Source organism: Cricetulus griseus, chromosome 7 (genome assembly GCF_003668045.3).
Source record: "Cricetulus griseus strain 17A/GY chromosome 7, alternate assembly CriGri-PICRH-1.0, whole genome shotgun sequence".
NCBI lineage: Eukaryota > Metazoa > Chordata > Mammalia > Rodentia > Cricetidae > Cricetulus > Cricetulus griseus.
In genome coordinates this window covers 64,589,750-64,604,862 of record NC_048600.1, presented here as the reverse complement: position 1 = coordinate 64,604,862, position 15,113 = coordinate 64,589,750, and the positions used below count along the sequence as shown (strand labels likewise).

The following is a 15,113-nucleotide window of genomic DNA, read 5'->3' as shown; positions in this document are numbered from 1 at the left end:
GTCATTTCATAAGGAATACAGACTCCAGGTTAACCTTCAGACTCCAGAGGCTGGTTAAAACATGGGCTCCACAGGTGTGTGGGTCAGCTTCCTGACAAACACCCAAGGCAATCAGTGTAAGAAGAAGAAAGGCTTATTTTTCATTTGGCCTGATGGATCCAGAATTTTCCATTCATGGTTGCATCACCTTGTTGCTTTGAGCCTGTAGCACAGTACACCATGGGGGAGAGTGTATAGCCGAAGAGGCCTGTCCACTTGGTGGTGACCATGAATCAAAGAACACAGAAGGGACGAGGGTCCCAATATCCCCATTCAAGGACACATCTCCATCCGCCTAATAGCCTTCCGTGAGTTCCCACCTCCTAAAGTGCCCAGCGGCTTCCAATAAGACCACAGGCTGAGAAATAAAACAGTCAACCCCTGGCCTTTGGGGGACATTCAAGATCCCAACTAGAACAATGGACAATCACTTCCATGGCCCTTTGAACCATCAAAAAATGAGAGGATGCTTCAGTTTCCATCCTGTGAAATGGGAACAAAACCTACAGCAGGTTGCCTAAAAACGAAACAGCTTCCTGCTTGGAATCTGCAGGGCATTGGTTCTAGGACCCCCAGAGGCACACCAATCCTTGTATGCTCAGGTTTCTTCTATAAAAGGACAGGGTTTGCATACAGCCTGTGCCCACCCTCCTGCGAGCTTCAGCTCATTACAGTACACATGCTCCCCTCTGCTGGATTGCTTAGGACAGACTGACAACAGAAGTCTTCATGTTCGGCAGAGATGTCATTCTTTTCCCCAGCTATTTCTGACTCACAGCTGAATCTATGGAACACAGCTCACAGGTACTGATCATCAACTGTGTGCGGCCACTGCCACCCCAAAAGGGAGCGAGAGCTGTCGGCGAGACAGGAGCCTTACGTGTATCTTGCCCTTGACGAAAGTGGTGATGTCTTCCTCGCTGTCGAAGATGGACAGTGTCTGCAGCAAGTTGCTTTCCAGCCATTCCCAGTGTTTGGTGATCTCTTTTCGGGAAGAACCTAGTTTAGCAAAGGCAGATGAAAATCATGAGGTCTCAGGACTCAGAGCAGGGAGGTGGGCCCCACGTTCTCTACTTGAGGGACCACAGTCTTCAATAAAGATTAGCCTTTCCTGCTTAACTTCCTATTTTACACAGAGGCCATAAACACAAAAAGCCACAACTACAGAGCCCTCCCTTCCCTAGTACCGAGGGGGACATCTGGCTGTGTATCTCTGTCCGTCTAGAGACAATCTACGTGGCCACAAGCTTGTGAACTCCTCAAGCTTCTTTGTCCAGCTGACAGAATCTCTGCAGGACAGGCAATGGTTACCTCCCTCCCCCACCTCCAGTGTCTGTCTGAGCACTGCAGGTCCAGTGGAAGTTGGTGGCCTTGGAGAAGCAGTGTACTGTTAAACTCCCAAAGGCTGGGGATTGTCTGCTCCCATTAAAGTCTTAGAAGAGCAGCCCTAGGAGGCAAAGGAAATACCTGTACTGGAAAACCTTTCTGAATGGATGACCACAAGGATAGGAGGAGGGAGCATTCTATAGTCTCAGCTGTGCTAGGGTGGAGCAGTCCATGAACCTTGACAGGAAAAGCAGTCCTGCCCACACACTATGGCCTATCAACCAGAGGACAGAACCTAGGGTATTCTGGGAAAATGCTTCACTACTGAGCCACACCCCCAGCCCTGAAGAAGAACCCCTTTTCTAATTGGCAAAACTCTTGTAGCAGCTGAGCAGCTGACCTTGACCCCTTCCTGGTAGTCCCCACCCCCTCCTACCTACAACCCTGCTCAAAGGCCTGGATGGCCTTTGTTAGGGATGGTTAGTTTGCCTTTTTTTTTTTTTTTTTAACATACCAATCCCAGTTCCCCCTCCCTCCCCACCACCTTTCAATCACTCCTCAGAGAGGGTGAGGCATCCCATAGGGAGTCAACAAAGTCTGTCACATCACCACGTTGAGGCAGGACCAAGGCCCTCCCCCATCTATCTAGGCTGAGCAAGGTATCCCTCCATAGGGAATGAGCTCCAAAAAGCCAGTTCATGCACTAGGAATGAATCTTGGTCCCACTATCAGTGGCCGCACAGACTGCCCAAGCCACACAACTGTCACTCACATTCAGAGGGCCTAGTTCAGTCCAAGCAGCTCACTAACCAGACAAGCAATCCAACAGCATGGAGCCTCTCCCTTGATGGCTTCTGGGAGGATGCCCACAGTAAGAAGTGAGTCACACTGGAGAACTGTCTCTCTGTAAGCAAGCCCCTTTAGTCACCCATTTTCTGTTCCCGGTTTTTCTTTGCATTTCTCTTACAGTCTCCTCCTCCTCCTGGTGCACAGAGGTCAGGTCTAGTTGGTAGAAAGAGATTTCTTTCTGCCTTTTCTGTTTTTGGCCAAGAACCCACATTCAAATTCAGGAGTTAAATCGACATATGATACAACTCTCAGTATCATTTCTTTCTTTTCTTTTTAAATTTAGATTTATTTTATTTTGTTTTTTCCAGACAGGGTTTCCTTGTGTAGCCCTGGCTGTCCTGAAACTCACTCTGTAGACCAGGCTGGCCTTGAACTCACAGAGATCCACCTGCCTCTGCCTCCTGAGTGCTGGGATTAAAGGCGTGTGCTACCATCATCTGGATTTATGTATAGAAAAGTTTTGCCTGCATGTATGTACAATGCTGTGTGCCCCCAGAGGTCAGAAGAGCGGGTTGGATCTCCTGAACTAGAGTTAAATTGTGGACCACCATGTGGGTGCTGGGAACCAAACCAGGGTCCTCTGAAAGAGCAGCAGAAGCTCTAACCACTGAGACATCTCACCAGTCCAAGGATTGTTTTCTTTTATACAAACATTCCCAGCAACCTTAGATGGATGAAACTGCCATTCTGTCTGCCTGCCTCTGTTTGTATTTTAACTACAAGTGTTTACATATACATTTTGCTAAAAGAGATTCACTCATTTAATATTAAGGTCACAAACGACACCATCTCTGGCAGGTGCTGGGGATAAAAAGAATGCAGTAGCTGATTAGACTACTGAGTGTCACTTCTGTTTTCAGAACTGTCCACGGATCTCCCTTCACTTTGTCTAGGACGCCTTAAAGACGCCTTACTATAGGAAGCCGAGGCATAGAGGCTGACAAGGCTGATGGGGCTGACTTCTTGTAAGAGCAGTAGGACAGCCAGGTCAAGCCCAGAGGAGTAGGAAGAGTAGCTGTGTGGGTCTGAAGAATCCAGGGAGGTGACATCTAGGTGAGTACTCAACAGAGCAGAGGGGACAATGTGCAGAAGCCAGCGGAGGGCTGGTGGGAAACCACAGGCTCTGCAGGTGTGAATACCAGGGCAGAGCTGGGGCGGAGTCCAGGAATGGAGGAGGGCCCAGTCTGGACACCCTCAATACCAAGGGGAGAGACTGGGATTTGCTGGGCAGGTTCCAGCAGGACATCTGGTGTTGGCAAGCTGCTTCTGAGATAGTGAGGGAGGGAGGCACAGGTGAGACCAGGGCAGGATGAAGGGAAAGGAGTATGTGTGAACTAGGACTTGGGTTCTGCTGTATGGCCAGGAATTTTCTTGGTACCAGGCCCCACTGCACTGAATGGCTGTCATCCCTCCCCACTTTCCTCTCCCATCCCCTGCTGCTGCCCTTGGTGCCATGGCCTTTATCTGTATGCTCCTGAGAAAGGACACACTGAGGCAGAGAGACACTCTTCAAGGCCCATGCAGAGTAACCTGTTGGGTGGGAAGATGGCTCAGTGGGTAAGAGCTCTACGTATGCAAGCCGACTGGCCAGAGTTTGATCCAGTGAACTCATGTAAAGAGCTGGGTTGATGGCATGCATCTGTAATGCTAGCGCTCCTTCAGAGATAGGAAAATTACCTGGAAGCTCCTGGGCTAGCTAGTCTGGTGTACACAGCATGTGCGCACACACATGTGAACACACACTTTTTTTTTTTTTTTTAATGTAACTTGTCTCCTTGGGACCAAGGTATGTAAATTTCCCACTTGGGTAGAATACACTGAAAAAGGAATCCCATCTCCTGAAGGCAATCCTTGTAGGCCCCTAGTACCCACTGTGGATCTGAAAACCAGGAGATTTGGAGTCTTGCTGGGTTTCTCCACTTGGCCTTGGGCACACTGACCTCTCTAATTCACACTGTTTACTTGTTCCCACAGACGCAGGTCATGGCTGTTCAGGGTGCCAAGGAGGAGGGACTCCGATGATACCCGGGGCAGAGGACTATTTCTAGGTTGCTACCTGCCTGTGCTTTTAATCCCTTGATCCTCTAACCTCTACCCTGATGCTACACACTCCCCGATCCTGTGCTGAGGTGTTAACCCAGTGCCTCCCTCACACATGCTAGACAAGTGCTGTCCCACTCAGCTACACTTCTAGACCTTTATGTTATTTCAATTATTTGATGCTATTTTTAAATGCCTTCTTTTTTTTCTCTATGTAGCCCTCGATGTCCTGGAAATTACCCTGTAAATGAGGCTGGCCTCAAACTCACATATCCATCTCCTTCTGCCTTCAGAGTGTTGGGATTAAAGGCCTGAGCCACCACTTCCTGGCTTTTATTTTTTGAAACAAGGTCTCATGTTGCCCAGGCTGGCCTTGAACTTGCTATGGGACCAAGCATGACAGAATTCCTGAACCTCTCAAGTGCTGGGATTATAGGTGTGTAACACCATGCCCGATTTATGTGGTGCTGGAATTCCAAATGCAGGAATTCATGATGCTAGACACACGCTCACCAAGCTACACCTTTATCTCCTATTTATTTAAGATAGAGGTTTGCTAAATCGCCCAAGCTGGTCTCACACTCATGATCCTCATACCCCAGCCTGAGATTATAGGGGTGTATCACCACAGCTGTTTGAGGTCCACAAACTTTATAGACCTGTTATCTTTTCCCAGGCCTCCAAGGAAAACCAGGATCCTCTACAGGAAGGTAATAGCATAGCTTGTAGCCAGGGATATATCTGCTGACACAGGAGCAGGTGTCTGGAGCCTGAGCTGCTACTCTGTGCAATGCTAACAGGGTACTTGATTTCTCTGGACCACAGTTTTCTCATCTTCAAAGGACTGAAGTACCTGTGAGGAGGCTCAGGTGAGTGCCTGCCATGCAGGAAATGATGTCTGAACACGGGAGCCACTTCAGCATGACTGGCACACACGGACCGCCCTCCTGCACAGGCATAGATGGGCTCACCTCATCTAAACACAGCATCTACAGTAGAATCCCATCACTCACAGTGGATATGTGCCACAAGGTTCCTCAAACACTGAATTAGAGACTACTCAACCATCATCCCAGGCTAAGTGCAAGGGGAAGGTCTCAATGTATCATCAACCCACCAATATAGGACTTTCTCTCATGTGTTTTTCTATTTAAAGATGCTTTGAAATGAGCTGGATGAATAGCACTGGGGTTCATTCCTGAGCAAGCCTCTCTAAGGCCCTCTTTCAGTGAGGGGCACCTCAACCTTCCACAAGCTTCTCCAAAGCCCTCTTTCTGAGGGGCACCCCATCTTCCTGCACTGAGGACAGGAGGCAGTGCTCTAGCACTCTCCGTGGGACTCATCCTCATCAGTGAAATCAACAGAGAGCAGACAGATGGGGAAACATGTCACCCCACAGAGTGCTTCCATTAGAGAGTCAAAATAAGAAGGCCAAGAGCTGCCCTGACCCAGCTCAGCTGGGGACCCAGGCCATCCTAGGAGTAAACTTTCTTATCACACGTGTAAGAGTATCAAAATGCTAGCTGTGTCAATGAGGAGGCTACAAGTGAATCTGAGTAAGAAATGGGATCAGAAAGTGCTGGATCTTTAAACTATGAGGTCCAACTGTATCTCCCTTGAGACAAGGTGGAAGACAGAACACAGGCTCTAGCGAAGTCCAAGCCTAAATTCCCTGTCCCCTCCCTCCCAGTGTGACCTCATGACTCAGGGCACTTACCACATGCCACCGTCCAATAGACCTGTGAGTCCTGGGTCTGGTGCAGGATACGGTAAGGGGCCACACGGGCACTGGAGTCCAGGACCACATCCAGGGTGCCCACGAGAAGACCTATGGGCAGGGCAGAGAGGTGGAAAGTGAGAGCCCTGGGGGCCAGGCCTGGCCTGAGACAGCTCACACAGTACCATGTCAGGGAGCCTCAGCAGGGCTACACAGCCGGACTTCTTACTCACAGGCTAGAGATTCTCAAAACTTCCCCTCCTGTTTCTGCTGGAAGCATCTGTTATTTCTTGGCTCAGAAATACTTGCAGTAGTCTTTTGACACAGGCCCTCACTAATCAGTCTTAGCTGGCCTGGAACTAAGCAGGTCAGGCTGGCCTTGAACTCATAAAGATCTGTCTGCCTCTCTTCCCCAAGTGCTGGAGTTTGTGTCAAGCGTGCCGAGCTACGGTAAATGTTTAACAGGACTCAAAACTCAATTCTGGGAGGGTCTTTTGCAGAAAAGTACAAAATATAGGTTTTATTTATTCAAGAATGCCAGGCTGGCCTCAAACTTGAAAAGCCAAGGATGACTCAACAGATCCTCCAGCCCCAACCCTCCCTAGTGTTGGCATTATACACATGAGCCTGCTTAATGTGATGCTGGGGGTGAACCCGAGTTTCTGTGCATGCTAGGAAGCCCTCTACCAATGGAGTTTTTTTTTTTTTTTCCCGAGACAGGGTTTCTCTGTGTAGCTTTGTACACCTGGCTGGCCTCGAACTCAAAGAAATTTGCCTGTCTCTGCCTCCCAAGTGCTGGGACTAAAGCCATGTGCCACCAATGCCAGGCTTTAGTTGTATTTTTTTTTTAAAGATTTTATTTATTTATTATGTAGACAACATTCTGCTTCCATGTATATCTGCACACCAGAAGAGGGCACCAGATCTCATGTGAGCCACCATGTGGTTGCTGGGAATTGAACTCAGGACCTCTGGAAGAGCAGTCAGTGCTCTTAACCTCTGAGCCACCTCTCCAGCCCCCAGTTGTATTCTTAATAACTTCTTATGTGCTTTGGTGTTTGGGTGTTGGGTCCCTTGGAACTGGAGCAACAGACAGCTATGATTGCCATGTGGGTGCTGGGAATTGAACCCAGGTCCCCTGGAAGAGCAGCCATTGAGCCATCTCTCCAGCACCAACATTTCTTTAACTCTGTGTGTGTGTGTGTTTGTGTGTGTGCATCAAACCCAGGGTTACACATGCTGGGCAGGTATCATAGCACTGACCTACCTACAACTCCAGCTAAATATTTTCTTTAAAATGAGAAAAATATATTACAAATTAAAATAAAAAAGAAAAATACCACAGATATCACAAAATCCAGGAAAATAGCAGTGTCTTGTTTTGTTTGCTTTCTGAAACAGGGGCTGTGTTGTCCAGGCTAGCCTTGAACACATGGCCCTCCCACCTCTGCTTCATGAGTTCTGGGATCACCAGTGGGTCACCATACCTGGCTTACACAATTTATCTTTTATAATTAATTTTTTTAATCACTACTGCTTGGGGAGTCACTTGTGGCACAGCACACACGAGTAGGCTAGACAACAACTTGCAGGAGGTGGTTTTCTCCTACTACTACCGGATCTGGGGATCGAACTCAAGTCTCCAGGCCTACTCAGCAAACATGTTTACCCTCTGAGCCATCTTGCTAGTCTTACACTATCTTTTACATAACTGCCAGATAGCTCTTAAGAATGCCCCTTCCCTCCGGCAGTGTTGGCTGAGAACTCTGGACATTGTAACACTTTCCATATCAAACCCAAGAGGACAATGTAGCCTTTTTTTTTTCCTGTGATTGTCATCACACTTTGCAATTCTGGAAGACTTGGGCAGCCTTCAAAGTCATGGCTGAACAGGACAAGGAAACATTTTTTTTGAATCATCAGATTTTGAAAGACATTTTTTTTTTTTTCTTTCTGGAACTGAAGCATTTTAGGGCATTTCAAGTTCTCTTTACCACGTACCCTTTGGCTTGATGACACACATTGTGGCAGTGCTCTTTGTCAGTGTCATCATTTCCTGGTAAATCGGCAGGAAACCCCTATCTTCTACCACTGCCCTTCTGATCCACTCTTCTTGATTACTTAAATAACGAAGTAATCAAAAAAAAAAAAAACAAACCCAACAACAACAACAACAACAAAAAACCCTGTCCATTGTTCCTGTTTGAAATGTATGCCTTCCTTTTCAAGGAGATCCGAAAACACTCCGCTGCTCTCTTCTTGGCACACAAAACAGTTTCTATCAGTTTTATTATTCATCTTAAATACTTTTTGCTACATACCATTTTTCATCTGACCCCCTCCATCTTTAATAAATTCGATGGATGGTTACAAAATAGACACATCCAAACAGATGGTTTCTCACTTGTTTTACTGAAATGTTAAAAAAAAAAAAAAAAAGTCACCCTAATTGCGGTTAGGCATCTAGGGAGATAGACGGCTCAGCGTAAAATGCCTACTATGCAAGCAGGAGGATCTAAGCCTAGATGCCCATCACCCACATAAAGATGGGTGTGGCAGCTTGTGCCTGTAACTTCAGTGAGGGAAGCAGAGTGGAGAGGGATTACTGGAATCCGATGGCCAGCCAACCGTCCCAAAACACAAGGTGGAGGTGGAGGAGAGCTGGAGAAACAGACACCCATGTCAACTTCTGGCCTCAGCACACACATGCATGGGCTCCTGCATGCATGTGTGCATACAAATACACACACACACACACACACACACACACACACACACACACACACACGGAAAGTATATAAATTGCAGTTAAATGGCGCACACTTTTAATCCTCACACTCAGGAAGCAGAGGCAGGCTGACCTCTGTGACTTCAGACTAGCCTGGTCTATGTAACAAGTTCCAGGTCTGCCAAAGCTAAATAGTGAGACTACCTCAAAAACAAAAGGAAAAAGGCACACTCGAGTTTTCCCAGAGTTTGGAGTAAATTTTTTTTTTTTTTTTTTGAGACAGGGTTTCTCTGTGGCTTTGGAGGCTGTCCTGGAACTAGCTCTTGTAGACCAGGCTGATCTCAAACTCACAGAGATCCTCCTGTCTCTGCCTCCTGAGTACTGGGATCAAAAGCATGCACCACTACCCGCCCCACTTGGAGTAAACTTTTCAATGTCCATGTTGAGGTTTTTCTTTTGGTCTTGGGAATATTCTTTTAGTCTCTGGATAAATTACTGGCATAGCCATATTGAGGACCTGAGACCTTTTTAATCTGCTGACCATCTTCTCACGTCCACTCTTTAATGAGAACTCCAGGTTGGCTAGTTATTATTGCTATTTAAAAAATTATTTCCTTTCTTTTGTTTTTGTGTTGTGAGGCAGGGTTTCTCTCTGTAGCCTTGTATGTCTCGGAACTCACTCTGTAGACCAGGCTGGCCTCCAACTCAGAGATCTGCCTCTGCCTTCTGTGCACCACATGGATGGCTCATTTCATTGCTTTTTCTGTGTTGTATCTACAAGTATGTCTGGTGGCCATGGAGGCCTGAGGAGGTTTCTGGATCCTCTAGAACTGGAATTACTGCTGGCTGTCAGCCACCATGTGGCTGCTGGGATTTGGACCTGGGTCCTGCTGCCAGGACCCAGGAAAAGAGGTTTGAATAAATCTGCATTACTGATGGATCTCTCTTAGGGAGACAATGCTCAGAACTGACATCTGTGAAGGCACAATAGCTACAGCTGCTTGCACAAATCTCGATCAGTGGGATTCGGAGGAGTCCATAGAATGGCTGGGGCAGTACTCTGGAAGCTCAGCCTAGGGGGACACAGAGATGAATGATGTAACAAAAGGGATTTGTCATATGGTTTCCTGTGTTCCCCAGTGGCCTTGTGGCCTTCCAAGGTTGGTCATTGGGCTGCCCAGGACAGCTGCTACCTAACTGTCCATAAACTTTGGGTCCTGGAGGCCGGTACAGTACTACCTTCAGTAATCTCCAGGCCCTTCGGGAAGGAGCCTGACTGTGGAAGAGAACATTGAGTTTTCTTGAAAAAGGTACAGTTCCTTCCACATTAAGAAGTGTGGTTCATGACAGCCTGGCAGCTGATGGCACCTATAAGAAGCCTCCAACTGCATCTGGCAGGACTGTTAGCTGCCACACTGAAAATAGGGCCTTTCGCAGAGAATTCGCTTTATAAACCGAACGATATGGCACCCAGAAGGGTCCACTGGAGTCTCCTGTAGGGCCAGACCTGTTCCTGCAATACCTGACGGCTCTGGAGCACAAGGGGCTTTGAATAAATCCTGCTCAGTAGACTCCCACAATCGCACATGTCACACAACATCAGAGGCACCCACACCAGCTGCTTCTGTATGAGTGGTGGTGCCCAGACACCCAAGGGGCATCTGGGCTTTCTCAGGGGCACGCTTCATATACACTGATAATTATGCAAAAACAAGCATTGGGTCTGGAGCTCTGATGGCACCATGTGAACAGAAGCTGGAGGAAGGGGAACAGAGCATCTTTGATCTTCATAAAGAGACAATTCCTGGGTGAGTTGGAAAAAAAGAAGAGGGCAAAAGAAAATGTGTGTTTATCCCACTTGGTCCCTCAGAGTCACTTGGAGAAATTGAGGCAGAAGGCGAGCTGGGGGAACTCTGCACGCTTCTGGCTGCTAAGTTCCTCTGCAGGAGTGTGCACACGTCTCCGGGAGATCACTGCTGCCCTCCCCTGCCACCGGTCCTGGGACGATCCTCCCCGCCCGCTCTCCGACCCCTCGCGTCGCTGCGCGTGCCCGCTGGCCCTCTGGCCGCGTCCTGCTGTCCCGCCAGGCCCGGTGCGCACAGGCCCGGCCACCCGCGCCCCGCTCACCCGTGAGGCCGCCGCCCTTGCCGTGGCCCCGGCGCCGCTGCAGCACAAAGAAGGGGTTGGCCCGCTCCGTCACCCACAGCGCGTTGGCCACCAGCACCTCCTCCGGCCCGAGCCACATCGCGCGGCCGCTCGCACCCGGGCCAGAGCCCGCGAGGCGGAAGCGCGCGCCGCCGTCGCTGCGCTCGAGCCGAGCCGAGCCGAGCAGAGCCGAACGGCCGGGGCGGGGTCGAGACGCCAGCCCGGAGGATGGCGCCCCCTGGTGGCCGCGCTCGCACGCAACGCCGCCCTCCTTGCTCTCTCCTGGCCTCGCAGTCCCGCCCAGCCCCGCCAACGCTGTCCAGTTGATGGGGAAATCACATGCCCTCCGCCAACTGTGCAGCCCAGGCGTGCTAATGGCTGGAGAAGGGTTAGCAGCTCCTGGTCAGCCTCGGAATCCTGACGCCTAAGTCTAAAGTTGGAATCCTCAAGAGTCCAGTTGTCAAGAAGCTCCGAGGCAGCTGGTGTCCTTGGAAATAGTGCTCTCACCCCATCTGACAGATGGGTTGAGGTGGCCTTAAGGCTGGGGTCACTGTTGGGCACATTTTTGCATAAGCGGGCCTCGCTATGGTCTAGGAGCACAGAGCCCCGCTCTTCCCTCTCCTGGCCAGAAGGAGGCAATCACTCATAGTGCATATCCACCTTCAGATCCCAGCCCAGGGCTCCTGCCACTCACTGAACCATGAAGCAAAACTAGCGTCTGTGGGCTCTGTCAACTAGAGACCGGTGAAGCAATTAGGAACAAGACAGTTTCTAACTCAAAGGTGCTCTTGCCTCTACCTGGACAACAGGTGTGAATCATATTTATTTTGGTAAAGGCCAGGGAGATGGCTGTACGAGGTGTCTCATGTCACCTGGATGTGGCAGGAGGGTGAAAGGAAGGTAGACTCATTCTGGGAGGTTTGGGTTAGTTTTAAAGGGTTTTCTTCGAAACAGGGTCTCTAATATTTCTGTATTTCAGGCTAACCTCAAACTCTATGTAACTATGGATGATCGCAGACTCTTTGATCCCTCTGCCTCAGTCATTACCATTGCTAGGATTGCAGGCATTCACCACCAGGCCGGGGATGTAACTTGAGAACTTCATTCACTCTAGGCCAGGAGGCTGAACTGCATCCAGAGTCCCTTGAGTTGGGTTCTGTCACTGGCATTCAAGGTCTTGGGTGTGGCAGATGTAATGGGTGACAGGCAGAGTGAATGAAATGCAGCTTGTGACTCTAAGCTTTCAAGATATGGAGACTGGTTTTCCTTAAGACTTTGGAACACAATACTCTGAGGTTTATCCTGACAGAGTACAGAACAGTCACTCAGCCTGGCTGTCCATCATATTGCTACAGGGGGGAGGGAGTATGGTATCCACCTGTGAAAATATAATGAAACTCATCATCTTGCACATACTAGATTTGTAGTCTAGCACGTCAGTGTGTTCTAGTAATAGGAAAGAGGGTTCGGGAAAGCATTAACCGATGCCACTGTGCTCTCTGGAGAATTCTACACTCAAGAATTTGGAAGTAAGCCAGGCATGGTGGCACACACCTTTACCCTGGGACTTGGGAGGCTGAGGCAGGTGGATCTCTGTGAGTTTGAGACAAGCCTGGTCTACATAGCAAGTTCCAGGACATCCAGGGCTGCATAGAGAGACCCTGTCTCAAAAGAATAAAAGCATAAAAATAAAAGAATTTGAAAGTAGGGGGTTGGCAAGATGGCTCAGCAAAAGATGGGAGTCCAGCTCCAGGAGATCTGATACCCTCTTCCAGCTGCTGCCACCACCACCATCACCACCACCATCACCACCACCACCACCACCACCACCACCACCACACACTTTTGAGCATGTGTACTTGTGTGCATGCACACAGACACATAGAGAAATCCATTAAAAAATCTAATAATAAAGAACTGGAAGTACTTGAGGACCAATGAGATGCCTGGGTTTTATCCCAGAACCCACATGATAGGAGAGAAACAGCTCCTGCAAGTTGTCCTCTGACTTCCTCGAAAACAAACAAATAAATGTAATTTAAAAATAATGTGGAAGTAAAGTGGAAGTGCAGTAAAGGGTTGTCTATCCTTATTCCAGAGGTTTCAAGTTTGAGTATACTTTAGTATACTCAAGAGCCCAAAGTCTGAAATGTCCATCAACTGATGGATAAACAAAGCATGGCATATCCCTACTGTGCAATTTTCAGCCATAAAACATGTCACTGACATGCTATGACATGGATGGATCTTGGACATGAGGCTGACTGTTGGTACCTCCTGTCTCTGCAATCTAACATGCTCCTGGGTGCTACTGCTGACCCAGAGACCAATTTGTAAGGACTGTCCCCTTTTTTGTTTTTTTGAGGCAGGGTTTCTCTGTGTAACATTCCTGGCTGTCATGGAATTCACTGGCTGGCTTTGAACTCAGAGATCCACCTGCCTCTGACTCCCAAGTGCTGGGATTAAGCACATGTACAATTACTGCCTGGCCCAGGACTATTCTTTATAAGGAAAATAATCCTCTTTTTTAAAAGAAGATTTTATTTATTTACTATGTATACAACATTGTGTTTCCACGTATATCTGCACACCAGAAGAGGGCACCAGATCTCATAACGGATGGTTGTGAGCCACCATGTGGTTGCTGGGAATTGAACTCAGGACCTCTGGAAGAGCAGTCAGTGCTCTTAACCTCTGAGCGATCTCTCCAGCCCTGGAAAATAATTCTTATTGGGCATTTAATATATGCTACCAAATATATGAAAAAAATCAGTCTTTTTTTCTTTATTTTCTGTGATTTTATATTCTATAAAATTTACCTCATTGATAGAAAATGCAAAATTCAGGCTTTGATGGTCACAGGATTTAGCAGTCAGCAACATTTTCTAGTTCCAGAATTTTTCCATCATTCTGAATGGAAACCCTGTACTCATGACAGTCAGTTATTTCCCATCGTTGTCTTCCTCAGCCCCTAGTCACCTCTCTCTGCTTTTGCCTTTATGCTTTTCCTATTCTGGGTATTTCATGTAAATGGAATAATCTGTCCCATTATGTTTGGCTCCTTCACTTACCATCACATGTCCCAAATCCATCCATGTTGTAGCATGTCAGTGACATTTTTTTATATGGTTGAATATTGCACGGCAGGGATATGCCAAGCTTTGTTTATCCATCAGTTGGTGGATGTTTCAGTCTTTTGGATCTTAGTAATATTATCATAAGCACTGTGTCTTTTAAAAGACTTTTACTTCTCTCTGTGTGTCTGAGTACATGGCACATTTGTGTGCAGGCGTGCATGACCATGCGCATATGTGTGTTGAAGACAGCAGAGGTTCTATCCTCTCTACCTAGTTCTTTGAGGCAGGAGTCTTTCCTCGAATCCGAGGCTTGTTTTCTTAGGTAGGCTGACTGGAAGTCAGAAGTCCCATTGTTCCTCTTGTCTGACTCCTCAAGCTGGGGGTACAGTGTGCTCAGCATGCCTGTCTTGTTACATGAGATCTGTAATCCAATCCCTATGAGCAGCAAATGCTGAACCATTTCTCCAGCCCGTGTACAGGTTTGGGATGAAAAGTGTTTTTAATTCTTTTGGTTATGATGAGAACCAATAAGGTAATAATATTAAGAGCCATACTCTTCCTTCCTTCCTTTTCTCTTTTCTTTTTATTTCTTTCCTCCTCCTCCTCCTCCTCCTCCTCCTCCTCCTCCTCCTCTTCCTCCTCCTCCTTCTGTTTTGAGATAGCATCTCTCTATGTAGCCCTGTCTATCCTGGAACTCGTTATGCAGACTAGGCTGGTCTTGAACTCACATAGATCCACCTGTCTCTGCTTCCTGAGCACTGGGATGAAAGGTGTGTACCACTACACCCAGCCTTGACTTTTTCTCTTTATATTTAAAAGTTTAGACTTTACTTATTTTTGTTTTATGTGTATGAGTGTTTTGTTTGCATGTATATCTGTATATCATGTGTGTACCTAGTATCTTTGGAGGCCAGAAGAGGTAGTTGGACTCCCTGAAGCTGAAATTACAGATGGTTGTAAGCCATGGGGGTGCTGGGAACTGAACCTAGTTCTCTGGGAGAGAAGCCTGCACTCTTAACCACTGAGCTGTCTCTCCAGTCTTGGAGAGACAGCTTCTGAGTAACCCCTGAACTGTTTTCAAAGCAGCTGTAGTATTTGCTGTTCTTACAGTGTGTCAGGGTTTGTGTGCCATGGTTCAACACCAGTCTAGCCATTTCCAGAGTAAGGTCATTGTGGTTTGGATTTTTATTCC

The 15,113-nt window shown here is 47.8% G+C and overlaps 1 protein-coding gene across 4 annotated transcripts in view; it reads right to left on the bottom strand.

Moving 5' to 3' along the window:
* Tbc1d9b (TBC1 domain family member 9B) overlaps positions 1 to 11,010 on the bottom strand; it is a 39,655-nt gene extending 28,645 nt beyond the window's left edge. For 2 of the 4 annotated variants that reach the window (XM_027427650.2, XM_035447453.1), the window contains exons 1-3: positions 10,827 to 11,009; positions 5,972 to 6,082; positions 920 to 1,038 (exon numbers count right to left, since the gene is read on the bottom strand). In XM_027427650.2, coding sequence (XP_027283451.1) covers positions 920 to 1,038; positions 5,972 to 6,082; positions 10,827 to 10,944 — 348 coding nt within the window. In that variant the 5' untranslated portion in view covers positions 10,945 to 11,009. Of the gene's footprint in view, positions 1 to 919; positions 1,039 to 5,971; positions 6,083 to 10,826 lie in introns of all 4 variants that reach the window. The other 2 variants (XM_035447452.1, XM_027427651.2) reach the window with 2 other exon arrangements.
* Between the last annotated feature and the right edge of the window lie 4,103 nt (positions 11,011 to 15,113).